This window comes from Lissotriton helveticus, chromosome 3_1 (assembly GCF_964261635.1).
Source record: "Lissotriton helveticus chromosome 3_1, aLisHel1.1, whole genome shotgun sequence".
Classification (NCBI taxonomy): Eukaryota; Metazoa; Chordata; class Amphibia; order Caudata; family Salamandridae; genus Lissotriton; species Lissotriton helveticus.
Window position 1 is genome coordinate 1676749008 of NC_136061.1, and position 26323 is coordinate 1676775330.

General features: G+C 47.3%; 1 protein-coding gene across 7 annotated transcripts in view; it reads left to right on the top strand.

Annotated features, from left to right (window-relative positions):
• Positions 1-26323, top strand: part of LOC144823715 (histamine N-methyltransferase A-like) — a 612337-nt gene that overhangs the window by 444403 nt on the left and 141611 nt on the right. For 6 of the 7 annotated variants that reach the window (XM_078682469.1, XM_078682466.1, XM_078682468.1 and 3 more), the window contains exon 4: positions 9610-9717. The exons of the other annotated variant lie outside the window; for it this stretch is intronic. In XM_078682469.1, the coding sequence (XP_078538595.1) occupies positions 9610-9717 (108 nt within the window). The remainder of the gene's footprint in view (positions 1-9609; positions 9718-26323) is intronic. 7 annotated transcript variants of the gene reach the window in all.

Genomic DNA, 26323 nt, shown 5'->3' on the forward strand with positions numbered 1-26323 from the left:
GGTACCACCAACAGTTTGATTTAAAGTTGAAGTCTACAAGACATCAGGAGCAATCACAGCAATGCATACAGGAAGCCGCAATGCATACAGGAAGCCAAATATGTAGACAATTGAACAAGTGTTGAATAAGTCACTTAAATCAATATGCTCACATTCAATGCAAGGATAGCTACAAAATATTAATGCTTATTGAAAATGTCCAGCTGTCTCCACAAAAACAGCAAATAGACACTACACACTTACATGGGAGAGCAGGCAATCTTGCTATCTGGGGAGCAATCTTCACTGTAACTGGACTGTGGATCACTGTGGCGTTTTTAGCAGTTAACACGTTCTTCGTTGGTAGCCATCCCAGCACACCGTAGGCATTGCCCCCGTCATAGCATACTGTGTCTGTTGAATAGGATACCGCCGTCTAGGTGTCAGAGCAAAGCGATTCATACTTGGGAGCTCCCTGAAAAGAAAATAATGAAATACTGGGCAACTAAGCAAGGCCATTCGAGCATGTTAAATTATCAGATGCTGGAGAAAGCAGCAGCAAACTCCGAGACTCGCCAAGCATTATAGTTAATACAATCGTGTGTAGAACAGACACAATGCAATGTATTTAGATGTTAAAGATAACCGGTGACAAAGCGACGGGCCAAGCGACAATCTCCAGCTCTGCGCTACGTGAAGAAATATATCCCCCTCATTAGAAAATTACTTTGCAAACTTTAATATTTGTAATCCAAAGAACTAGCCGGGAGCCTCTAACCTGGCAGATTTTGAAAGGAGTGCTTCATGTTCACCCTGGCATATTGATCCGCACACTTTCAACCCCACCCGCCCCACAAATGCGTTCATCCTTCGAAAATATATTGCTAGGTCAGTAGGATGTGATGCAGGGCTTGGATTGTTTCATCACAAAAACAGTGCGCAAAAGATCGAAAACATGCGCCACTCAAGACGTGTATTACCCGCAGGTGAACTTTATATAGCTTATGACAGCACCGTCATTCGCAGACACCTATCAAGCATCAAGCATACATCAATCACATCCACAGCGGAAGGCAACATTTTCTACTCAGAGCGGATGTCTCCTGTAGGACTTACAGTAGCAAACAGGTACTCTGAAACAGTGAATGCCTTTGTTGTAATCACGGTTACTGCCGGCTGTCACAATAAAGCTTCATTTATCGAACCGAACTCCTGCGGACCTGCTTCATTATTACAGACTTATTTTATTTCTATGTAACGCATCGCCTGTAACCCAACAGACGTGCCAGTAAATATCGTTCACCTACTCAAAATGAAAACAGTATCATAACGGCTCACGTGGCAATTAGAATTGCTTCCCAAGAAACACCTACAGAGTGCTCACTCAACATCTTCTAAGCTTCTAGATATTCTCAAGCTGCTTGTGCTCGCGTTGATCTCATCAACCAAACCACAGGTGCGCTCTCCCATGCATACCACTACAACGCCTTTCAACGCACGCCACCAGCTCAAACGAGCAAAGTGCCCCCCATGCGCTACAACTAGATCGCCAGCCTTGTAGACCGTGTTTACCTTCATTTACTTCAATGGAAACACCCTCCAAAACCACTTTCCCCCATCGTTATTGTAAACTCATGGGGTTAAGAGGGATGCTCTTAGGACTGCTCTTTACAAGTTTACTGCTACACAGAATCCTTCCAATTTTATTATGGACACTAAAAGCACCTATTGCCCTGAGCTTTAGAGAGTCATATGGCACGGACACACACTATGAATTAAAGATCTGCACTCTCAAGTGCCATCGCCCTTACCCGTAACTAAGCCTTCGCTGCGGGCTTGGTACGGCGGGGTTCGTCCGGTGTAATTCCTCTCGCAAACGCTGCTGCTGACCCCGGGCCCCCTCGACGCCTGCCTCAGGGTGGCCGAGATAGCTGCCCACAAGCATTACGCGAGGAGAGGGAGAAGGGCCACCGTTTGCACAGGCTTTGGGCGGGTGCTCCGGCAGCAGACACAGCCCCGGAGGCCCAGTGTGCAGGCACCAAGCGCCGCCCGCAAGCAGCAGAAGTGACACCACTGTCCAGGCGGGTAGGAGCAGGCCAACCCCGAGTAACAGAAACGCGGCCCAGACAGCCCCCCGAGCGCGGTGCCGCACGAGCACCAAGGTCGCGCTCAGGCACCTGGCTGCAGGAACCATCACGGGCTACGCTCGGGACACCTTAAATATCCCGACCTGCCCCGCGCTAGGGAGCACGGCCCTGCGTGCCGCGTCAACGCAGCTTAGCAGCACTTCGGAGTCTCATACATGGAAAGTGATGCGCAATTTACCCGAACACAGAAGAGGGACCAGAGGTACAGATGTTCACGAACAGATGTATTAGGCTCACAAACGATTGACAGCGTAGAAAGACTACAGCAGCATAGTCCCCCTAAAGGAAAACATAATTAACCAGCAGGAACACAGACCGCCGGCGAACTGCTGCACGCGCACCAGCGCGAGACACCGCAAAAACGATCCCATTCCCCAGGTTCAGGCATGAGTAGTGCACGAGGTGGGCGCACGAGACGCCTTCGCCGTGAGCGTGCACGCAAGCAGAGGAGGATCGCCGGAGAAGACATGGAGCCTGATGCCGATGCCGAGACAGACCTGCTGCGGAGGGAGAGGGACACGCGGAAAGAGCCCGGTGAGTGGGGGTGTGTGGGGGATGTGTGTGTGCGCGTGTGTGTGTGCGGTGTGGGGCTTAGTTGTAGGGGGGAGGGGGTTTGTGTGTCTCTGTGCGCTCCTGTGTGTGTGTGTGTGTGCGAGCGTGATTGAGAGGCGAGAGGCTGACTTGCTGTGCACAGTTTCTGGGAAGCGCGTCCACATAACCGAACCTGCGCGTGCCCCGGACTGTCTCCCTTGAGAGGCATCTCGGCAGCAATAGGTCTCGAGGACGAGACCTAAAAATCCAGCTTTCAGGAAAAAGGGTCGTACTGGCATTAATTTCTCAACAAGTGATGTTGATTCTTCAACGACAGGGTCTCATTCCTTGCCCGTTAATGTTAGAGAGAGGAGTCAGAGGGTTCACAGACCACCAGTGTATATGAAGGACTATGTTTGTTAAGTTCTCCTTTATGTTTGTCAATTACCTTCCGTTGTTAATTCATTTGCCATGTTTGTAACACTTCATTTTCTAACTTGCCTTTTCATGTTTTGTTTTATTTCTATCGTTTTAAAGAGGGAAGATGTGTGAAATCATACCTGGTTCTGTGTGGAACATCACTATGTATTCTATGTGAAATCTATGTAAGGGGGTTCTACTGTTGTCAGTTACTGAGTAGCAGTAGATGGATGAGGTGAATAAATTCGACCAGAGCCTTACCTGGTATGTGTCTGTTTATTCCTGATGTGGAAGACACCACACCACCCTTTCCCAGGTCGTCGTGTGGTGGGGTCAGTGAGACTTGCTGGCCCCACCTCACCCTGTGACAACCTGGGAGATGGTAGGATGGTGAGGAAACCTCAGCAATGACTGACAAGCAGCACCGGGAAGTACAGAACTGATGCCCTACATGCCCGGGCAGCTTCTAAAATATGATGGTTCTACACATCATCAGTGGGAGGTCCTCCAAGTCTCTGATTCCAGAAAACCTGTGCTGGTGCTAGTTTAGTCCTACTTAGCCACACAAAAAAAAAGAAAACGTTACCTGGCACATGTGCATATGCAACTATAAACTGGCGTGTTGCCTGACCCTCAAGTGAGCAAGGGTTAAAGAAAGGCAGACACTGAGGCACAAAAATATTTTGTTATGCATGTGAATGCTAATTGTTAAAAGCAATTACTAGCAATTAACAATTTAGCAATTAACATCCACATGCCTGCAAAATTAGGAGGACGAAGCCCCAATGCTCAAACACAGGAACCACCCCTGAATAGAACACATAATAATTATCATGAAAAAACTATTTTTAACAGTATTAAAAATCCAATTCAAAGGTGAAGTCAGATTTCTAATAAATATTTTGGATAAGTAACTTTAAAAAGTTACATATTCCATGTCTGAAGTACGAAGTCCAGAAACGGCTATCCTGAATGAGGTGTGACTGAGGTATGGAATTCGTCCCAGGACCTACATAACAGTTCTTTGTGATAGACAGGTCGCTCTAAATAGACAGAGATTACTCCTTTCAACTAAGCAGAATAATGGTGTCCTGCCATTTTCCTGAACCTCAAGGTCAAATCCTACCTGAGAGGTCTGTTTGAGCAACAATTTACATTTTGACACCCTTGAAAGGGAGCAAACAGGATACCTGGTCAATTCATGTGCATCTTGTTTTTGTCTTACTAGACCTCTGCCTCATTCTTCAAACTAGGTTTTAGTGTTAGCTGTGGGTGGACACCGGTGATTCCCATAGTCCACTCTCTACAACCCCTCAGCATTCAGAGCCCAAGTTCAGTGTTGCTAAAGACTTAGGCCATTTTTAAATTGCCCTGACACATGGCCCTTTGGGAATATTTGTGATAAACTAAAGTGGAACTACTGAATATGTGGGTTGGAGTGCCCCCAGGAACCTTTACTCCATGGGTTAGGGGGTGCCTAGGATTTACACTCACCCACTAGCTTGAGCCAGACATACATGTAGGATGCCAAGACACCTCCTAAGAAAGACTTTCAGGATTTGCAAAAGAACAGACTGACCTGCTGTCTTCACCTGAAGGACTGGACTGCTGCCCCTTGTACCTAGGTCGAAGAAGCAGACTTCAAAGGCTAGATGAATAAACTCCTGTGTGGCTACATGGACATAAACAAGCTGCAAGAAACCATTTGCTGGAAATTCACTGCTGGAGAGTGGCAAATAGAACTTAGACTGGAATATTTTGGTGGCCTCTGCCTGACATCATGGAAGTCCCTTTGAGGTCCTGGGGGCCTTAGAAGTGTACACCTGTGGTTGTTTAGATACTTAAAGCCATTTAGAAAGTTTAGAAACACTTTTGATCCAGAGTTTCAAGAGTACCTGCTGAGAAAAGTATCCGACCGGCAATTCCACAGACTTTATAGACTTGTGTAATTCCAAGCACCAGCGGGACCAATTTAATCAGTGTATCGGACCTGCGCTTCATTACAGTCAGTATCAAAACATTCCTAGTTGGCGGTCTACAGTGACCATTGACCAAAATTCAGGACTCCTGTTCCCCTCATTGGAGTTATGTTGTTTTGGTGTAATTTGGTTTATTACATTTTTCTCTACATGGATACATTGGATTGGGATTTGTATTGTGTAATTTCTTTGACTCTCTAATTTTTCCGGTACTGCTGAATACTTTTTGTGTTTTCCTTAAGTTAAGCCTCTCTGTTCTCTGCCATATTTACCAAGAGGTGGGGCTCAGGTTGAAATTATTTAACCTTGTGACTGGACCTACCAAGTTAGTGGACGTTATTACTCATCTATTATCCACCCCAATTAATAATTCACTGTGTCACAGATGGTATATGCTCATAGCATACAAAAAATGTACAACTTGGTGAATTGCCCTTTTAGGTGAAAGTTCCATTTAAATAAATTAACGGGGGGGGATTTATAACTAGAGGGACGGCCCCATGATGGAGGTACCATCCACGTAATTTATAAGACGATCACTTATAAAGGCATTGACCAAAACCGCTGTGTTAGAAATGGGATCTCTGGTTGGCTAATGCTTGCACCAAAGCCAGGCAGAGACCACCATTCTAGTTAGGGCAAGGGAGTTACACTCCAAAGATAACCTCAGCTCACCCCCTTGGTAGCAAGGCACGAGCAGTAAGGCTTATCCCGGAGGCAATGTGTAAAGCATTTGCGCAGGCACCCACCAGCAACAACATCCCAGGCTCCCTACAAAAGGAACTCCACACAAGGTTATATCAAAAATAGCCTTTGTATTCTCAGAACACATTAGAATAATAATCACCTTATGTACACTGTGCCAACTGGCACGGGGCAATATTTACAAGGGGCCACCTGGACCACTGTCAGAATTATCACAGAGTGAACTAGGTAAAGAAATTGTGCAAGAATATATATGAACTTAGAACACAGCCAGTAATCACTGGCATACACTACACTCAGCGTCAACCTGTAATATAAATCATAACAGGCATATAATCCCACAAGTCTAAATACATTAGACCCTAACCACCTAAGTAAAAATTACACTAGGGTCGTAAATCACACAGGGAAGTATAATCTCCCTAAAACAAACCAAGATAGGTAACACAACCTCATAATCAACCATATTTAGAGGTATCAAAACAGGGTGCGCAAAACATACTGTACACAATACATTTCTTAGCACCCAAAGCATTAGCACATAAATCACTTTAGCACATAAATCACATCAGGGCTTGGCGCCCTATAAATGTAACAACCCCCCTGGCCAACTGGCCATCTTAGAAAAGGGGCTCAAACGCCCTATGTCCATAAAGTCAGGGCTGCTGCCTAAGCAGTATAAGTCAAGGGTACGCCTCTGCGCAAAACCTAAACTTGGCAGCTGCCCACTCCTTGCTGGGCAACTGAGAACAATAAAATGGAGGCCTAAACGCTGCAGCTGGCACTAAGTGCTGCGCAGCTGTGGAAGGCCTGGCACCTCGGTGCCACTTCTGTCCCTCCCAGGGACTCTCTCAGGAATTGCACCTAAACGGTGCAGCTGCCCACTACTTGCTGGGCGGCTGTAAAAGTAGAAATGCGGCATGGGCCTGCACTGGCCCTTTAGAATACTTTCCGCCAAACGTTGGAGCCATCTAGGCCCTGAAAAGTGAGTAATGCCCCCAAACATTAGCGCTGTAAATAAATGAGGCCAGGGTAGAGCCACGCAGGGTCTTTAAACAAAACATGCCCCCTGGGAGCACTCTGGCTCCTAAACTAATTATGCGCCCAAAACAGAAGGGATTGCCCTAAACACTGAGGTATCTCACAGGGCAGATAACATGTGCCCCTTGGGCCCTTGGAACACTCAGGGCCACGGGGCAGCTGCCCTCCCAATTAAGGCCTTGACACCACGGGGGGGACCTAGAAATGCCCACGGCCCCATGGCCCCGATAAAGGCGGGACCGCTCGAGCTCACAGACAGCCCCTACTCACCGGAGCTTTCTCTTCTGAAGCGGGGCTCATCACAAGGAGGCGGACGGGGCAGGCACCGGCAATGTGCCTCGCGCCCCCTCCTAGGGAATCACGCTGCTCGGCTTGTGGCGGGGATCACGTGGAGAGCCCCACACCTCTTCACGGGGCTCTTTCGCCTTCCACAGGGTCCCCGGGGCTCCCACCAACTCCTGGAAGCCCCGAGCAGCAGTCGGCCATTGTTCGGTCGGCTTCACTCTCGGCAACGTGGGCAGGCGCGGGGCTTCCTTCCGTAAACTGGAAGTCCCGCCCGCCATCAAGCACCACGCTGCCTGACTTCCGGGTCGCATCTTGCAGCGGCCCGGAAGTCTCCTCCTGCACTCGAGCTGAGTGGGGAAAGCACGGGGTGGTCACCCGCTTCAGGTTTAAATACGTTAAAAAAAAGGCTAAATGAGGGGTAGGCTCCCTCCAAATCAGGCTAAAAAGCAGGTTGGGCTCCTGCTAGTTAAAGTATACAAACAGCGGCCATAAGGCAGAGTGGGCACCTGCAAAGTCCCGGCAATCTCGTGGGAATCCCTACGCCGGGGATTCCTTCTGGGAAGCATAAGCAACACCGCACTGTGGAGGTTATTTAAAATGAAGCGCTCGCAATTCGCTGGGACAGGCAAAAGGTCTTCGGAGATACAGAAGGGATCCTGGGGCAAAGCAGGAGGGTCCCAAGGAAATAAGGGTTCCAAGGCATCCAGGGGCAGGGCAGCGTTCAGAGAGGCAAGCCTTCCCCTGGGCCCCAGCAGCAGCACACCCCTGGTAGTTTCAAGTTGCAAAAAACAAGAACATTTTATATGGGGTCACTGCCCCTTTTTATACACACATTTCCTTTGTCTCCAAAGGTGCAGGCAAGGGGAGAACCAGATGCAACTGGTTCTGGAGCACTTTGTTTTGCTCATCTCCCCTCTCTATTCACAGGACAGGCCAGGGACATTAAACGCGCCACAGGGGGTGGAGCCAGCATTGTGGAGGAAAGGCCCAGCCCTATTCAGGTCCCAGGTGCAACTCATCCCTCCCATCTACATGCAGATCTCCCCATTCACCACCGGGCAGACCCATCCTGATTCCTGGAGCCAAGCACACCAGCCAGCTCCTGTCAATCACAAGCCAGACAGTCAATTCACATTCACTGCACACAGAAATGCCAACTTCTAAAAGTGGCACTTCTACACTAGACACATTAAATCTGCGCACACCGTCGTGCAGCATTTAACCTCACGAGTTTGCACATACCAAACTCGACCCTGCACTCCCCACACATCAGGAACTACCATGGACACTCGTATCCCCCTTGCATTCCGATGGGTGGCATGCCACAGGGCTAAAGTGCGCAGAGACCAGAAATAAACTAACATCATGTCATATTAAAAGGCAAAAAGTTCAGGGGTGAACCTGACAAAAGGGCCAAGTCCAACACGCTGTAACTGTGGTTCAGTTAAATGCATTTTCCTAATATATTCTTTTCGTTACAAAAAGAAAATCCTGAACAGGATTTTCTTTTTGTAAAGAAAATACACATTACTCCCCTTGGCATAGGACTTTTCTCCCATGGCTGGAGTATCATTATAATGTTTTGATTTTTCCTTACTGACAGGTTTTAGGATTATAGTATTATTATAGCATTATCAGTGGAACCAGCTTGTTATGGAGCTTTAAGACGCTTCATATGCCCCCTGCAGTTTGTCCGGCCTCTTCCTGTTTGTTTCTAGGGTCAGAGGCTTTAATTAAAGCGCCCACTGTCCTTGATATTTAGCAACCATCTTTGATCGACTGAGGGCCCCAAGTTATCAACAGCTGTTTTCCTTATAGAGTAAAGGTTGTGAGCAGGAGTTGAACAATGTAGTAATGTCACAATTAGTAGTCTTCCTTAATATCCATCCAAAGCTTCCTTCTAACACTCTGCATTCAACCTGCAGCTATGCACCTGGACTAGGCATTTTAATCAAATTACCCACACTGAAACGAGAAGAAAGACATGTTACAAAGAAGTTTCCCCTGCATAACAAACAAAAAGTGGAAAACAGTATTGTACTTTTTTCATACTCGTTGGTCTTAATGCAGCATTTATTTTGCTTGATAACTGTCTTCTGGAAAAATCAACTGAGAAAATATTATAGCGCATTTCAACGATTATTGAGATGCATATTGTCAGGGAGCATTTGATCAAGAATAAGGAATGAGAATATGTTCTTTTGAACTGAGAAGGTTTTTTTCAGGTTTTTGTGTTCAGCAAATAGACCTCGGGAAGAAGAATACTATGCCAATCAACAAATTACTGTAATTCAGAGAGGTATACCTTTTTGGACTGATACAAGATGTGATTTACAGTGATGAAAAGCGGCTAACTCTTAGCTCACTCTAGGTATATAATAGACTATAGGCCTTGAAGAGGGCTGAAGCAAACAAGCCAGACTTAAAAGATGCAGGAGTTACTAGGGAGTGTTTTCAGCTTGAAGCAGTCTGTGGTTTGCTTACATTTTCAGATGATTTAATTTCATATATTTTCTACTTAGGAGAAAAGGATATACAGCTTTTGTCAAAATTACAAGCTCAGTGCCCAGGAGTCCAAGTTAATGCACATGTGGTTGAACCAAGTTCTGTGCGTCTCTCAAAATACCAAGGTAATGTATTTAGAAACATGCATACTCTATGTAGTTTAAAGTATGTTTACGTCGTTTTACAATGTGTTTCCAAACTTCTATCATTGTTTAACTTCATTGTAAGGTAGTATTTAATATAGGTAATCGTATAATAGTTACGTTTATGTTTTTCTGAAGTAACCCAAAAGACTCCACTCGTCATAGAAGTAACAGTCCAACCATAGGTCTTAATAATAGTTCAAGGAAAACAATGAGGTAGGCAGACTATTCAGGGCAAGGGTGCAGCTTTGATGACTGTGTGACTACAAGCGCCCCTTCCCTCCCGTGCAGAGCTCATGGGGCTTTATTATAGTGAAAACAATATCTTAACCCAAAGATATGCCTAATTAAGTATTGCATTTGCATGAAAACAATTGTTTAATCATATTCTCTCTTCCCCTTAATAATAATTAAGAAGACCTATTAGGTTTCTGTAGGAGTGGAATGAGGGATCATTTATCCTGGTCCTGACGAAAAGCCTTTGGGGATAGGCTAGAAACTTGTAGACCAGGAGACACTCATTAGAGTGTATTTTAATAATACCAGCTACAGGATTTAATAAAGTTTAGCCTCCACGTCGCCAGGTATTTTTTAACAAAACTCACCTACTTGACCCTCCCACTCTCATATCCAAATCACTTAATTACCCAACAGTCAATACCCTACAAAGTGCTCCCACTTCTCCGTTGGTTGTAGCATGGCCTGGCCCGTAGCGGGGCAGGAAGAATCCGATGATGACGCATGCCACGATGGGACATCTTGGTGGGCGAGGGTTATTTTAGGAAAACTCATTGTTTTCCTTTAACTAATATTAAGCCCTATGGTAGCACCATTACTTCTAGGACAAGTGGACTCTTTTTGGTTACATACATTAAATAGGAGGCGGAGTCCACATCGAACCTGACGTCTCTCCCCCCAATTTGTTTGTTTCATATGTTTTTCTGAAACAATGAGTTCTTTTGCATGAAATAGTTTTTTACTTTTATAAAACATAGCATGTTTCCTCATCTCTTGTTACCATGACCCTTTCAATATTAGTAAATATATTCTGAGTTGATCCAGGTAGGAGAGATTCTTCAGTATGAAGTGTGGGTGGTAGCTGGTTGGATTTTAAAGAGGGAACAGAGATGCCCCTAGCAGTCAGGTGCTATGAGTGACTGCACCCATCTGCAGGTTGATATCTATGGGGCAAATCCCAAAGAAGTACGTCCAGTACAAACAGAGTGAAATGTGACCGGGCCTATGAACAAATGGAAGGGAAACCTTTTTAGGACGAGATCCCTCTCTCACCCGAGGGTGACATGCTTCATCATTTGGGTCCCCTCCTCACACTCGGACTGCAAGGTCTATAGTGTGGGCTACAATTCTCCAATCGGAGAGGAGTGTGAGGTGTTTTAGATAAGTAGATGATATGGGGTGAGGGAGGAACAGAGTGCCCAAAATTAATAGTTGTGATTAAAGCTACCTCCAGGGTACCAACTAACTTTATTCTGTGGCCCACTGTGGATAGATTTAAAAAGAGGACCTGGATTATGCAAAATATCAACCCAATTCAAAGGTAACAACCTGAAGTCTAACTCATTTTCGTGCCCCACTCCAAGCTCAACTCAGGCATGTGACCCAACTGCTCCCCCGTTCCAGATTCCCACTTCGCGGTTAAAATCTCACAGTAAAGGGCCCCCAGAAGGTATGATTAGTAACGCATAACAGCAAACTCACCTCGGAGTGTTGGTGCTCTAACTGTGGATGTCTCAGCAAAGGTAAAGCCGGCCGCCATTGGTTCTCCTTAAAAGTAGGACCGGATGTGACACTGGTACGTGAAAATGTCCTATGAATGCTGGGGCTTGTAGTCTATCTGTCAATGCAAGGCTACACTATCTAGATTCACAGTCTTTAACTATGATAATGAATATTCATGTGTCCTCGCTAAATATTTAATTCAGAGAATGATTCCAAATCATGATCATAAGGAGCATACAAGGCGGACTCACCTCCGTGAGTCGGTGCTCTGACTACGGACGTCCACCAGCAAAAGTGAAGCAGGTGTTGTGTAATAATTGGCATCCCCACGATATCGTATATCCCCAGCTCTTCGGCACGTTTCGGAAACGAAACTCAGCCTGGGCAGGTTCAGACAGAAGCTGCTGATTACTGCCCGTGCTGAGTTAGGGGAACACGATTTAAGAGGATGCCAAACTTGGCTCTGGCGATAAATTAAACATTTGTGAACATTTGTGACAATAATTTTCAATTCTATTAAGGACAACGGAGGTGAGGATTATGCTTCTCATTTTCTTTGCTTTATTACAGCAGCCAAAAAAATATATTGTCCAACTGAGGCACACACGTCCTCTTTCTTTGCGAAACCGTAACAGATAAGTCCAACATCCTCAACTTAGCATTTTCTCACACGTCGTCCGTGACAAAAAATGATCATAAGAACCAGACAATCCGAAGACCAACAGGAAAAAATTCAGATTCGACGGCCAACTCTTGCTCGATAACACCAACTTCGTAGAGGGGAAATCACTCTCCACGGCAATTTGGAGCCACCAATACGATCCTCACTTGCCATTTGAATCTGAAACAAGAAAGTAATTACATAATAACGAACATCCCTGAACTAATTGCCAACAGCAAAACATAATATGGGGGGGGGGGACAGTCAAAATCATGCCATTAGATCGCTATACAGACAGACATCGTATTTTCACATTGTATGAATTTGTAAATAAAGACATAATTGCTGGGTGAGATCATCCTCGTCTCCGTTGTCCTTAATAGAATTGAAAATTCTTGTCACGAATGTTCGCAAATTTTTAATTCTATGTCAGGACCGAATGCTCCGATTATGCTTGTTCAAAGCTGAGCCACCACCACCGATGCAACATCCCCAATAGGTTTGTAATAGAAAGATTTAAATGTAGAATCCGTTGACCAATCGGCCGTGTTCATGATGTCAGCGAGGCTTACTCTCAATGAGTAGGATTTAGACGCCATTGCACCACGAACAGAATGGGCGCAAAATTTAGATATATCAATGCCTGCTTCATTCATGAGCCAGATACAACTAGAACACAGTGTCCTGAAAGGTAAAAGTCAGTAGACAGTTATAGATAGCATGCACATAGCATTGCTTGGGTGCACATGAAGGAGATTACTCATTTTTTAAGGCAAAAGATAATTATTCATCTTTATGTGGTAACATTCGTTTCAAGGTCGGATATACACAGTTGAGAACAGCACTGCATAGAATGTAATGACAACCACATGGAACTTGGTGCAACAAACGTGAATAAATAGTGCAAGTGGCGACGCAAGTGAAAAGAGAACAGCGTAGTTGGCGCACTGTGCATAAAGTGCAGACTATTTACAGTGAGTGGCTAAACCGGCGCATGTGACATTGTGATATCACAGTGGGCACAATTGATTTAATTAGAATCTAAAGCCACTAAGGAGAAGTGCGCCTATTGTTCAGGCTGCTAGGTCGACGGCGTTTCGATCCGGAGCATCTTGGATCATCATCAGGACTGGTTGTCTGAATTAGAAAGTGCTGGAAGGATCCTTGAGGATTGGAATCCTTGTAACCAACAGGAAGGGGATGACTTAAGGTAGCCAAGAGGGTCACCGAATGATGGGGCTGCTTGGGGAAGCTCGCTGGAGACTTCAGCGCGCGAAACGGCCGTGTGAATCAGCCGTACTCGGTATGTATTTGCTGGGGAACTCAGCGTTCTAGCCGGCCGCGTCAATCAGCCGTGCTGGGTGTGGGCTGAATGGATCAGCGCGTCTATCCGGACATCGGGGAAGGCAAAACTCGGCATTACACTCAATCACCACCTGACACTTCACACCCACATTAGTTATGTTGTTTCTTCTTGTTTTTTTACCTTGCGTATCATTAGGAAAGTATCCCGGTTTTTCTCTCCCTCTGCACTTAAATTGATTGTAATGGCCATGGTCTTATCCAAGATCGACTACGGGAACATCTTCTACAATGGTACCCCCGCCTATGCACTTCAACGCCTTCAGCTGGTGCAGAACCAGGCAGCCGGCCTGGTACACGGCCAATCTAAATATCATCACTCCTCACCCATTCTCACGGCCCTTCACTGGCTCCCAATTAAACAAAGAGCCCTTTTCAAACTTGGCTGCCTCACTTTCCAAGCCCGGGCGGGCACTGCCCCCGCTTTCATTAACTCTGCCATCTCCAATTATAGCCCTTCCAGAGACCTACGCTCCTCCACTAAATCCTTATTAGTCATTCCCCGCTTTAGGAAAAAACGATCTGGCGGTCAGAAATTTTCGGTTCTTGCGCCCACCTTCTGGAACACCCTTGCCCCCGTCAGATCCGCCCCCTCCTACACTGAGTTTCGCAAAGCCCTTAAGACCTTTTTGTTCCAACAAGCTTTCAGCCTATAACCCCCGGTGCCCTCCCCAGTTCAGGAATCGTTCAGCGCCAAGAAACTGCCTAGTGAATGTGCGCTTTACAAATTGCTAAAAATTCAAATTCAAATACCCATCTAGCTAAGGTAGCTGTAGTCACTGGCCTGAAAGGTTTTTGCAGTGCATTAAACAGATGACCCTGCATATCAGAACAAAATTCAGAGGTACTTTCCTCGTACGCTTTTAAACACTGCACCACACATAATTTGGGAATATGTGGAAACATTGGGTAAGAGCCCGAGGCTGAATTACACGTGGTGCATTTAGAAATAGTAAAGATGATCCCTTCTGGGGAAAAGCGACGACCAGCCAGATCCAAAGCTCTGATGTCGGAAACTCGTCTGCAAGAAACTAGGCACAAGAGCATAGCCAACTTGGCCGAAAGTTGCTTTCGAGATAAATACTTAATCGCCGGCCAACTTTCTAAGAACCGGAGAACTACTGACACATCCCACAGGAATGAATACTTGGGGCAGGGTGGTCTGACCATCCTAATGCCTCTAAGCAATTTACAAACCAAGGGATGCTCCCCCACTGGTTTGCCTTCAATTGGGGAATGTCCTACCGAAATCGCGGACTGAAAATTGTTAACTGTCCTATATGCCGAGCCCGAGGAAGCCAAAGAAGCTAGGAAATTCATGACCATGGAGATATCAGCTGTAGTGGGATCGACTTCCCGTCGAATACACCAGCTACGCCACTTGCTCTATGCTGATGAATACCGCTTGTGGGTATTACTTGACCAAGCCTGTTTGATGAAGTCCGAAGTGTCTGCCCAAATGCCTGGGACGTGCCATCTGTCCCGGAAACTCGCCATGCCACCAGTGGCAGTTGACACGCGCCATTAGAGGGTGAGGGATCTTGTGGGGGTCTAGCAACAGGGGACTTCTCTGAGGGAGGAGGACTGGTACTGCACAAGACATTCCCAACACCATTGGGAACCATGCCTGTGCTCTCCACAGAGGGGTTATTGGCACTAATTCCGCCCGTTGCAGCCTGGCCTGGGCCAGGACTCTGGTGATCATGACAAACGGCGGGAAGGCATAACAAACAACTTGGGGCCACGTCTGAAGAAACGCATCCGAGGCCAGAGCCTCTGGGTCTGGGTGCCAACTGTAAAACTCCGGGAGCTGTTTGTTCAGACGTGATGCAAAGAGGTCCAACTGACAAGGACCCCATAAGAGGTTCAGCATCCGGGAAACTCGAGGGTGTAACCGCCAATCGCTGTAATCCCGTAGATAATGGGAGTGCCAGTCGGCCACTTCGTTCTTGCGTCCCGTTAGGTATTCCGCCACCACTGACAGTCTGTGTTGTAGACAGTAATGCCAAAAATCCTTGGCGATTTCGGCCAGGATACGAGACCTCGTACCTCTCAGCTTGTTCACGTATCGAACCACCGATACATTGTCCATCCGCAATAGGATGCAACAGTCTGTCTTCAGTGGGTAAAGGCTGCGGATGTCGAACCTACCTGCCAGCAACTCCATGCAGTTGATATGAAGATAGAGCTCCTCCGAAGACCATCGCCCCCCATTGAGATCAGACTGCAGCGGGCACCCCAGCCCCAGCCCCAACGGCTGGCGTCCAATTCGATCACTATCTTGGGTTTCGAGCCAAAGATGGCTCTCCCATTCCACGACTCCATGTGATCTAACCACCACAACATTTCCAACCTCATGTCCTCTAAAAGAGGAATCTGTTCGGCATAACCGAGGCCTTTGAGAAGAGGCTGGATCTTCAAGCATTGGAGTGAGCGGTAGTGAAGGGGTCCCAGGAAGATGGCCTTGATCAACGAGGCCAGTAACCCCACTACTCGGGCAATGGACCTCAAGGACACAATCTGCCTGCTCACAATCACTTTCAATTCTCTCTTGATCGCTCTGATCTTGGCAGAGGGCAGAAGAAGCTGGCAGCTGCAGGAATCCACTTGAAATCCCAGAAACTCTATGGATTGTGTGGGGACCAGGACTGATTTCTGTGAGTTTACCACAAATCCGAGGCTCTGAAGGAGCTGGATGGACCATTCCAGATGAGTAGTCGCTAATTGAGGGGATTGCGCCATGAGGACGATAGTCGTCCAGATAGACGATCAGATGTACCCCTCGCGTGCGTAGGGACTCTACCACCGGACGAACGAGTTTCGTGAAGCACCAGGGTGCTAACGAAAGTCCGAAGGGAAGGACGGTGTACTCGGAATAGACACCTTGCCAGAGAAACTGAAGGAAACACCGATGTGGGGTATAGACGGGGACGGAAAAATACGTGTCTTTCAGGTCCAACCGGACCATCCAATCCCCTTCCTGTAGAAGATCGTGCAACAGGTGGACACCTTCCATTTTCAAATGGCGATAGAGGATCCAGCCATTGAACTCTTTGGGATTTATGACCAACCTGGACCCTCCCCCTTTCTTCTCAACCTGGAATACATTGCTGAGTAAACCCTGGGGATGACATTGAGTAACCGAAATCGCCCCTTTCGCCAATAGGGCACGTATCTCTTCCTAGATAAAGTTCTGATATTGTTGGGAAAAATTTAGGGGCAGGGGGTGACAAGTTTTGGAGGGTGTCACGTACATCTCTAGTTTGTACCCTTGCACCGTCTCCAAGATCCAAGAATCTTGCGAGAGGATGCGCCATTGTTGCAGAAAAAGTTGAACACATCCCCCCAAGACCACCTCCGTGTATGGGATTAACCTCACCTGTAGATCCGGTATCCTGATGATTTCCGTGGTTGCCTCCGAACCGTCCCCTGCGGAACCGGTTCCTCGCTCTTCGTGAAGGGTGGAAATTTGGGTTGCCGGAGGAGTTGTCTTGGTAACTACCTCTGTGGTGCTGATGGCCACGTGGGGCACCTTGGTGGTTTCCTCGGCCGAACGACCGCCCTCGACTTCATCCAGCCCTGGTGAAAACCGGTTTGAAGGCCCGGCAAAGAGATTCCTGGGCCTTATCCAGGCCACTAAAAGTGGCCACAAATTTGGTCGGTTCCTTTAAGAACGGCTGGGCAAGAGGAGACCTTGGGCCACTGGACCCGCCTCTGACGAGGACAACTCGGCCAATTTAGGGTCCAGCTTGAGGAGGATAGATCTCCTCCTCTCACTGGACATGGCGCAATTGGCGTTGCCTAATAGGCAGACCGCCCGTTGCGCCAATCCAATGAGGACTTATTGATGTTCCAGATTCCTTGGCATGGAACCCTAACTCCAGGATTTTTGTTAGGGGCCCTGAGAGATCCAGCAGTTTGTCCTGGCATGACCGCCAGGAGCGGGCAATGCCCTTTTTGGGATCCTTTGCGCATTTTTTTAAGTAGGTGAGCATTGTCAGATTCACTTCAGGTGTTTCTGCGACCCGGGCTGCCAGGTCCGGTCTGGGGCATTCTGACCGCAGCCAGGCCCTGACATCCTTATCAAAAGGTCTGCGTAGATGAGCCTGAACGTAGTCCGCCACCAAAGGTTCAATACCTTGGGTTGCTGCGGCTCGTTGTGTTGCTCTTTCCTGAGCTTCTTTGCCGGTTGGGGGCTCACCTCTATCTCTGAATCCGTATCGTGTTGGAGGTGGAAGAGGTATCTCCTTGAGTGCCTTGGGCAGACTCATTCTGATCTGAGCGTGCAACATACGCGTGATCATTGGCCAAGGTCTTGGAGAGGCGAGCAAAATCCTCAGCATGCGGGTTGGTCGCTTTGGGGTCTTTGGCCTTGTGGCGCCCGCCGCCGCAGGGATCCACCCCTGCAGAATGGCATATTTACTCAAGTGTTGCTTAAGGGGTGCAATAGCCTGCACCAGGGCAGAATTAACGGAATGCTGCACACCAGCATCCAGAGCCTCAACAAGGTCCTGCTCCAGGGAGCCTAACGGCTCTTCACCATAATAATCATCCTCATAAACGTAATCTGCCATGATAGAAGGACAGCACCAGCTATAATGCTGTAATAGATACTGAGGAGTAAGGGGGAAGAGGCACAACCCCCAGGCAAGCCAGGCCAGACAGCTAAATAAAGTAATCAGGAGTGGAGGGAGGGCCTGCCTACACCAGAACCTCTCTAGGCAGTGCCTATGCTAGATATACAGCCCGCAGCACTCTTCAGCGTTGGGCGTCCGCGGGGCAGCAATCTACACGGGCTTCGTTATTTCAAAACTCGTTTCAGGCTCCGATCTAGGCAGAAGATCGCGGTGAAATTGACAGCCAGACAAAATGGCCGCCCGGTAAAACAGAAAGAGGACTGAGCACCTTGAAATGCGCGGTCCTCAAGCCCCACAACTCCCGCTCCACTTAAACAGGATTTGGGCGCGTCGCGCCCAGCCAGGGAGGCTGACGCGTTCCCTCCTGCCACGTGCCGAACATAGGCGGAATCAGGGACAGTGGACAAGCAGGCTCAGCGCTGCGAGTACCACCACATCAGGTACACGCCAGCAGAGAGCCCGCTAGAGCGCGAGAGCGTGAGAGGAGAAAAACGGTAAGCCCACAGAAAACAGTATTGTACAACCACTAATGCGCTAAAATGCAATGCGAAGCCAATCACTTGCACTCGCTTGCACTGAATACCTGAGGCGGAAGCCGGGGAAGCTCTCCTCATTTTTTTTAATACTTGCTATTCTTAAAAAATTGTTTTTACTATTGTACTGCTCACCCGTGTTCTGCAGCTTTATCATACCTGTTGCCGCGATTGATGCCGCACTGGTCCCCACGCGCCTTACGCTTCCCTCTCACCGCCGCAGCCGAGTTTGGGCTACTGTCAGGTGGGGGGTCGCCATCTTGGACGAGGAGTGGGTCGGCAGACTAGTGCTCACCCCTCCCGCCAATCCCCAGTACAAAAGCCGCGTTAGTGCTGACGCGTGACACTCGCTTGCACTGAATCCCTGAGGCGGAAGCCGGGGAAGCTCTCCTCATTTTTTTAAAAACTTGCTATTCTTAAAAAATTGTTTTTACTATTGTACTGCTCACATGTGTTCTGCAGCTTTATCATACCTGTTGCCGCGATTGATGCCGCACTGGTCCCCACGCGCCTTACGCTTCCCTCTCACCGCCGCAGCCGAGTTTGGGCTACTGTCAGGTAGGGGGTCGCCATCTTGGATGAGGAGTGGGTCGGCAGACTAGTGCTCGCCCCTCCCGCCAATCCCCAGTACAAATGGCCACACTCACCAGGAAGCGCAGCGGACGCGCCGACAGCACGCCGAAGGCGCGCCTAAGGCAAACCCGTCCGCGCCACACCGGGCCTTGGGCCCAGGACCTCCACAACATCTATACCGTCCCCAATTAGGTACTCACACAATACCCTCCTTCAGCTCAGGAACATCACCCTCGCTCCCTGCCTCCATACGATTTCCCCAGAAGAACGACAAACAAGATGCCATCAATGTCCATACAGCCTGACTCCTCACATCCCTTCTAAAAAGCACTGGGTCAAGATGGCCCTACTTAACTGTAGATCCCTCCCTAAACACAGCGCAGAGATCAATCTACTCCTGTTGGAGACAGAACTCGAGGTGCTTTTCCTCACTGAAACCTGGCTTAACACAGCATCGGACCCAGACATAGTTCAAACACTGCCAACTGGGTATCTAATCAAACATCACGATAGACTATCTGGGATAGGGGGTGGAGTCGCGAATATTTTCAAAAACAATCTGTCCTGCCATTTTAAGAACAGCCCGATTCAGGACTGTGAAAATGTCCGCTTCTCTATCCAACTCTCCCCGCTAAAAACACTCTCAGGCATTCTTGTCTATCGTCCGCCAGGACCGCAAGGCCAGTTCTGTAATTCCCTGGTGGAAACTATCTCCTCCCTTGCCTGCCTATCCCCCAACTTTACTGTCTTAGGAGACCTAAGTGTCCACCTTGACGATCTGTCAGACAAAATAGCGGAAGACCTCAAGGAAGACTTAGCCTCCCTCAACCTCCATCTGAAAAACAATCAGCCTACCCATTCCAAGGGCCACTTGTTGGACCCCATCTTTACGAACATCCTTGAATTGGCGGTAGACGAGACCCTTCCTATGCCCTGGTCAGACCACCACCTAATCCCCTTTAAGCTTCAAATTTCCACCGAAGCCCCAGACAGACCTCCCCCCCAGGCTCCATCCCGCCCTTGGCCAAAATTAGATACAGTAGTCTGGACATATGAACTGGCAGCCACTGCTCCTGCTCTCGACTCAGATCCATCCCTGGCGGACCTCCAACTCCGATCTTGGATCGAAAAATCCCTCGATTCAGTCCTCCCCAATAAACCACTCCCTAGCAAGAAGGGAACATTCAAATCACCTTGGTTCACACCCGAGTTGCGTGAACTGAGAAAGAAATGTAAAAAGCTCGAACGCCTTTGGAGAAAGGACTGGGCTACAAAGAGTAAAGGTGAATATAAGTCAGCTATGAAGGACTACAAAACCGGCATAAAAAACACTCAAGCTGCCTTTTTCGAAGGAAAAATACTAGCCGCAGCCAACTCCTCTAAAGAAACATACCGCATTATCCGCCTTCTGACGAAAGTCCCGGTACCACAGCCCACTGTGGATCCTTCAGGCTTCAGATGTAATCAGTTAGCCGAGTTCTTCTCTTCCAAAATTAACAATATTTTAAAAACACTTCCCACCCATAACACTCCCCCAGATTCACTGCCCCCTCCAATTCCCCCTGATGCCCTCACTTCGATGCCTTCTCCCCGGTATCTACGGAGTTGTTTCTTGCCACCCTAAATTCTGTGAAGAGCGGAGCTCCAACAGATCCAGCTCCCATGAACAAGTTAAAACTGGTTGCCCCCACGGTGTCCCACCCCTTCACCAAACTAATTACCCCAAGGCACCCAAGGCATTGTCCCCACCAACTGGAAAAAAGCAACAGTATGTGCGCTACTGAAAAAATCCCACCTTGACCCTGCTGATCTGGCCAACTTCAGACCAATTTCACTCCTCCCGGGTATCAGCAAGGTGGCTGAAAAGATTCTAAATCAACAACTCTCCACCTTCCTGGAGTCCAATAACCTCCTCCGCCATTCCCAGACAGGGTTCAGACCAGGACAGGGCACGGACACCGCACTCCTGGCCGTGATCGAAGTGGCAAGAACCATCTTAGATGCAGGAGGATCAGTGGCAGTGATCCTCCTGGACTTGAGTGCTGCTTTCGAAACGGTGGACCATGCCATCCTCATCCACCGTCTTAACATGGCAGGAATTTCCGGTACCGCACTGACCTGGCTCTAGTCCTTTTTAGAACACAGGACCTTTGAGGTGGCCGGAGGTCATGTCCACTCCAGAGTTTTCCCCCTTCAGTGTGGGGTCCCCCAAGGCTCCTCCTTGAGCCCCACACTTTTTAACGTATACATGTCCCCCCTAGAAGACATCGTGGAACCTTTCGGCATAAAGGTAGTCATGTACGCTGACGACACCCAACTGGTCGTCTCCTTAAACCAGTCGGCCAAATGTCTGGATAACCTGGCCACTTGCCTCCAGAACATATCAAAATGAATGTGCGACTCTCGCCTTAAACTCAACGGAGAGAAGTCAGAGATCCTACTACTTGGCGACCCACGCAAACTTCCCTCCTCTCTCTCCTGGCCAACCTGCATGGGGACTCCCCCCACCCCAAAAAGGGAAATTAAGAGCCTTGGCATCTGGATGGACCAAGACCTTAACTTTAAAGTCCAAGCAAGGAAAACCGGCGGTACATGCTACGGCCTTATACGGACAGCACGGAAAATCCTTCCCTTAATCCCCTTCCAGTCCAGAAAACTTCTAATGCAGGGACTAATTATCTCAAGGCTGGACTATGGAAACGCCCTGCACTTAGGTGCCCCAATATCGGTCATCAACAGACTACAGTATGCCCAGAATGCTGCCGCCAGGCTCCTCACCAGGACAAAGCCCAGATGCTCTGCCAAACCTGCCCTCAAATCATTACACTTGCTCCCAATTCAAGAAAGGATTACCTTTAAAACCCTCTGTATCTCGCACAAAATACTCCATGGCAGAGGCCCCCCCATTCTGAGACCTCTCATCAAACCTCACAAATCCAATAGACAGCTGAGATCAGACACCCTCTCCCTGGCCAGTGTCCCCAGAATAAGAAGAGCACGTTCAGGGGGACGCCTCTTCTCATATAATGCCCCTAAGCTATGGAATGCCCTTCCTCTCACCATCCGAAGGGAAACTAACCTACTGGCCTTCCGTAGGTTATTGAAAACCTGGCTTTTCCCATAAACAACCCCTTCTCTGGATCAAGCAGGCCGAGTATCAGCGCTGGGACGCCCTTGGGTAGCTATCCGCTTTATAAATCCGAATCAAAATCAAATCAAATCAAAATGAATCACAGCAGGAGCGCCAATAAAACAATGTAAGAACATACAGAAGCGCCAACTACAAAGCGGTGCCCCCCAGCCCATAAACTACTAGTGCAAGACAAGTAATAAGGGGGAAGACACTTAACTGGCTGCGGAGCAGCAAAGAATGAGGACGTGTGCGCCTCAGTTAGACAATATATAGGAACAGTCTCTATGGTTAGACAGGGCAGTGTGCTCATGGGACTTGTAGTTTATGATAACATGTTAAATAAAAAAGATCGTTTTTTTATTGGCTGCTGTAATAAAGCAAAGAAAATGAGAAGCATAATCGAAGCCCCCGGTCCTGACATAGAATCACCTGAAACGTTTGCATGAAGACAGGCAGAGAGCGCAATAAATACAGAAAATGAATCATAATGAAAATAGCAATTAACTTAATAAACATTGTGAAAGCAAAGAAACTATAATTGCTGAAGCATATCAAAACGTTACGAAATAACATGAGGGGAAGAGAATAGAAACAACGGCAGGGGTTCAAATTAGGGGAAAATTAATTTCAAAACGTGGGAAATATTAAAGGGTGAAGGTTAAATAAAAGGCAATGGAAAAAAGCAAAGTATCAAAATGGGGAAATAAAGAGTTTTTATTTTCACGTAATGAATATGTTGCAAGGTGTCAATGACAAACATATAACTCGCACAGTCAGTTGAAAAACAGTGCATGTTTAGTTAGGCTCATACAACATACTTGGCATTTTACCAGCTGCCCTATATTTTTGTGTCCATGCTAAATAAACAAGCATTGGCAACGCAATCGGTATCATACTTGTGTGAAAGTTAGAGCTATGGGGGTTGTAAATTACAATGTTTTTAACTTATTTTTTAGGTCGAGCCTGGGCATCGCATGCGCTACTCTGTGGCATGATGTATTGCAGTATGGAATAGAAGCCCCGCCCATTCTGTTCCCATATTTGCCATTGGCTTGTGTCATTGTCCTTCGTAAATGATCGCTTCCGATTTGTTAATAGCCTTCTAAATCCCTCCTTAGTACTGCCTTGTCCTCACTTGTAACCTCCCATGAGGATTGGCCCTTTTATTTCAGTTGTTACAAAGTAAGTATTTTTTAGTGTGTAAACACTATTTCCTTTAATGAGTTTCTCCTACTGCATGCACAGCGTGCTTTCCTGCAAAATTTAGTGCGTCATGTGTGCTTTCACCTTCCGAGCATTCCGGGATGATGGCGGACGCTTCTTTGAATAGGTCTCGCATTTACAAGAACTTGAGTTATTGGCATTGTAAATCACTATGCCTTTTATTTATGTGTTAATTTGCAAAACAGGTAAATAAAAGTCATTGTCATTTACAAGGCCAATAGCTTAAACTCTCGCAAATGGGACACCTATTGCATTGCAAATGGATGTCATACATGGGTCCTAGTGCACACTAGTGGCGCACATTCCAATGTTCGTTTTTCACATTGCTCGTTTTCGTACGCAGATACTGGTGCACGCTCGTGTCTCAGGCTGTACAGCACACATTCTGTGACTAGTTCCCTTACTCCCTTTGTTCGTATACGGATGCTGGTGCACGCTGGTGGCTCACGGCAGACATTCTGGTGCTGGTGCCCTATATGGCAGGTTTTTGCACAGGAATTCTGGTTCATGCCCATGTCACTCACTGCACAGCACACTCTAATGCTGGTTTTCCACATAGCAGGGCAGGTGTTCTTACACAAATCCTGGTGCACGCTTGTGTTGCATGCTGCACAGCACACTCTAATGCTGGTTTTCCACAATGGTATTTTTCATGCACTGATCCTGGTGCACGCTCATGTCTCATGTGGCACTGCACACATTTTGATGCTGGTTTTCATACACAGATCCTGGTGCACGCTTGTGTCTCACGCTTCACAGCACATTCTAATGCTGGTTTCCCACATGGCTGGTTTTCCTGGTGCACGCTTGTGTATCATGTTGCACAGCACACACTATTGCTGGTTTTCCACAGGGCTCGTTTTGATGCATGAGTTCTGGTGAACACTCATGTCTCGCGCTACACAGCAAACTCTAATGCTAGTTTCCCACACGGCTGTTTTTTGCACATGGATCTAGGTGCATGCTCATGCCTCATGCTGCACAGCAAACTCTAATGCTAGTTTCCCACACGGCTAGTTTTCGGGCACAGATCCCGGTGTACGCTCATGCCTCATGTTGCACAGCACATTCTAATGCTGGTTTCCCACATGGCTGGCTTTCGCTCACAGATCCTGTTTCACGCTCATGCCTCACACTGCAAAGCACACACGAATGATAGTTTTCTTACATAGACCTGGGTGCACGCTTGCGTCTCTCGCGGCACAGCACACTCTAATGCTGGTTTTCCATAATGCTGTTTTTAAGGCACAGGTCCTTGTGCATACTTGTGTCTCACGCTGCACAGCACACTTTAATGCTGGTTTCCCACATGGCTGGTTTTTAACCATGGAACTTGGTGCATGCTTATGCCTCACGCTGCACAGAATAATCTAATGCTGGTTTTCCAATGAATGTCTCCTACTGAAGGCAGAACAGTCTTTCCTGCAACATTCGGCGTGCCATGCGCACTTTCACTTTCCAAGCAGCCCAGGACAATGCTGCTTCTTTGCTAAGAAATAGGTCTCGTATTTACAAGAGTTTGAGCTGTTAGCATTGTAAATGACAATGTCTTTTATTTATGTGTTAATTACAAAACAGATCAATAAAAGGCATTGTCATTTACAATGCCGATAGCTTAAACTCTCGCAAATGCGAGACCTATTGCATTGCAAATGCTTGTTTTTGTTTGCAGTGGAGTGATCATTTAGAAAATGAGAGTTAAAGCTATTGGAGTTGTAAATTTAAATATTTATGTGTTATAGAGGAGTGTCAGTGTATGTCGTGTGTAGTGGAATTATGTGGCTGCCAGCCAGATAATGTGAGCATTCATGCAGCAGAAGTGCAGTTAGGCTGGATGGGTTGGTAGAATGATAGCTATTTGTATGAATGCTTGAATAGATGAATAGCTGTATGAGTACATGCATGGATGTCTGGGTGTTCAGATGAATAAAAAGATGGTAGGTGATGCATGGGTAGGATAGTTAAAGATGGTTGGTATGGAAAGAAAAAGATGGATACATAGGAAAAATATTTATAAAAAGGAAATTTGAGTAGCATTATCGGCTTTTTGCTCTGAGGATTGCAACATTTTGGAGTAAGCCTTCACAGCAGCATCTTCCCAGTATCTCTGTTGCTTACTCGATTGGAAGATCAAACAAAAGATATCATATCTGAGGCAGTAATACAGCTGACTGCGCTAGCGCTAATTGTCGCTGTCGGCCGGTGTATGCGGCAGACTGCATTACAGAGGATCAGTCTGTAATGCGCCGTGATGTTGGCTCAGACTTTGAACTCTGTGTTTATGTACGTTTGTGTCTGTGGGCATATTGTATTAGCGCACAGATGCAAACGCACATAAAGACAGACATACTCTGATGCACAGCGACAATTAGCGCTGGCGCACTCATCTGTAATACGGCCCCAGCACGTTTAATACTGCTTAAGTTGATGGGCTAGGTGAAACTCCTTATTCTCTGACCAAACACCTGACCCATGCATTCACTGAAGCACTACAATGAAGAAATAAGGCTGCACTGTGCTCTGAAAAAACCTTAGTCTAGCCTCACACATCAGAAGTATAACTATACCCAAAGCACGCTGCAGAAACATTGTGTTTGCCTTACAAAGATGCAAATAACAGTTTCAGGTGTTCAGCATGTTTTGTATTAAAAAGCAATCCTGCCGAACTTGTGATGCTGTACCTGCCCAGGCAGCCCACCACCCCTGCCCTACCTGAACGAATGGA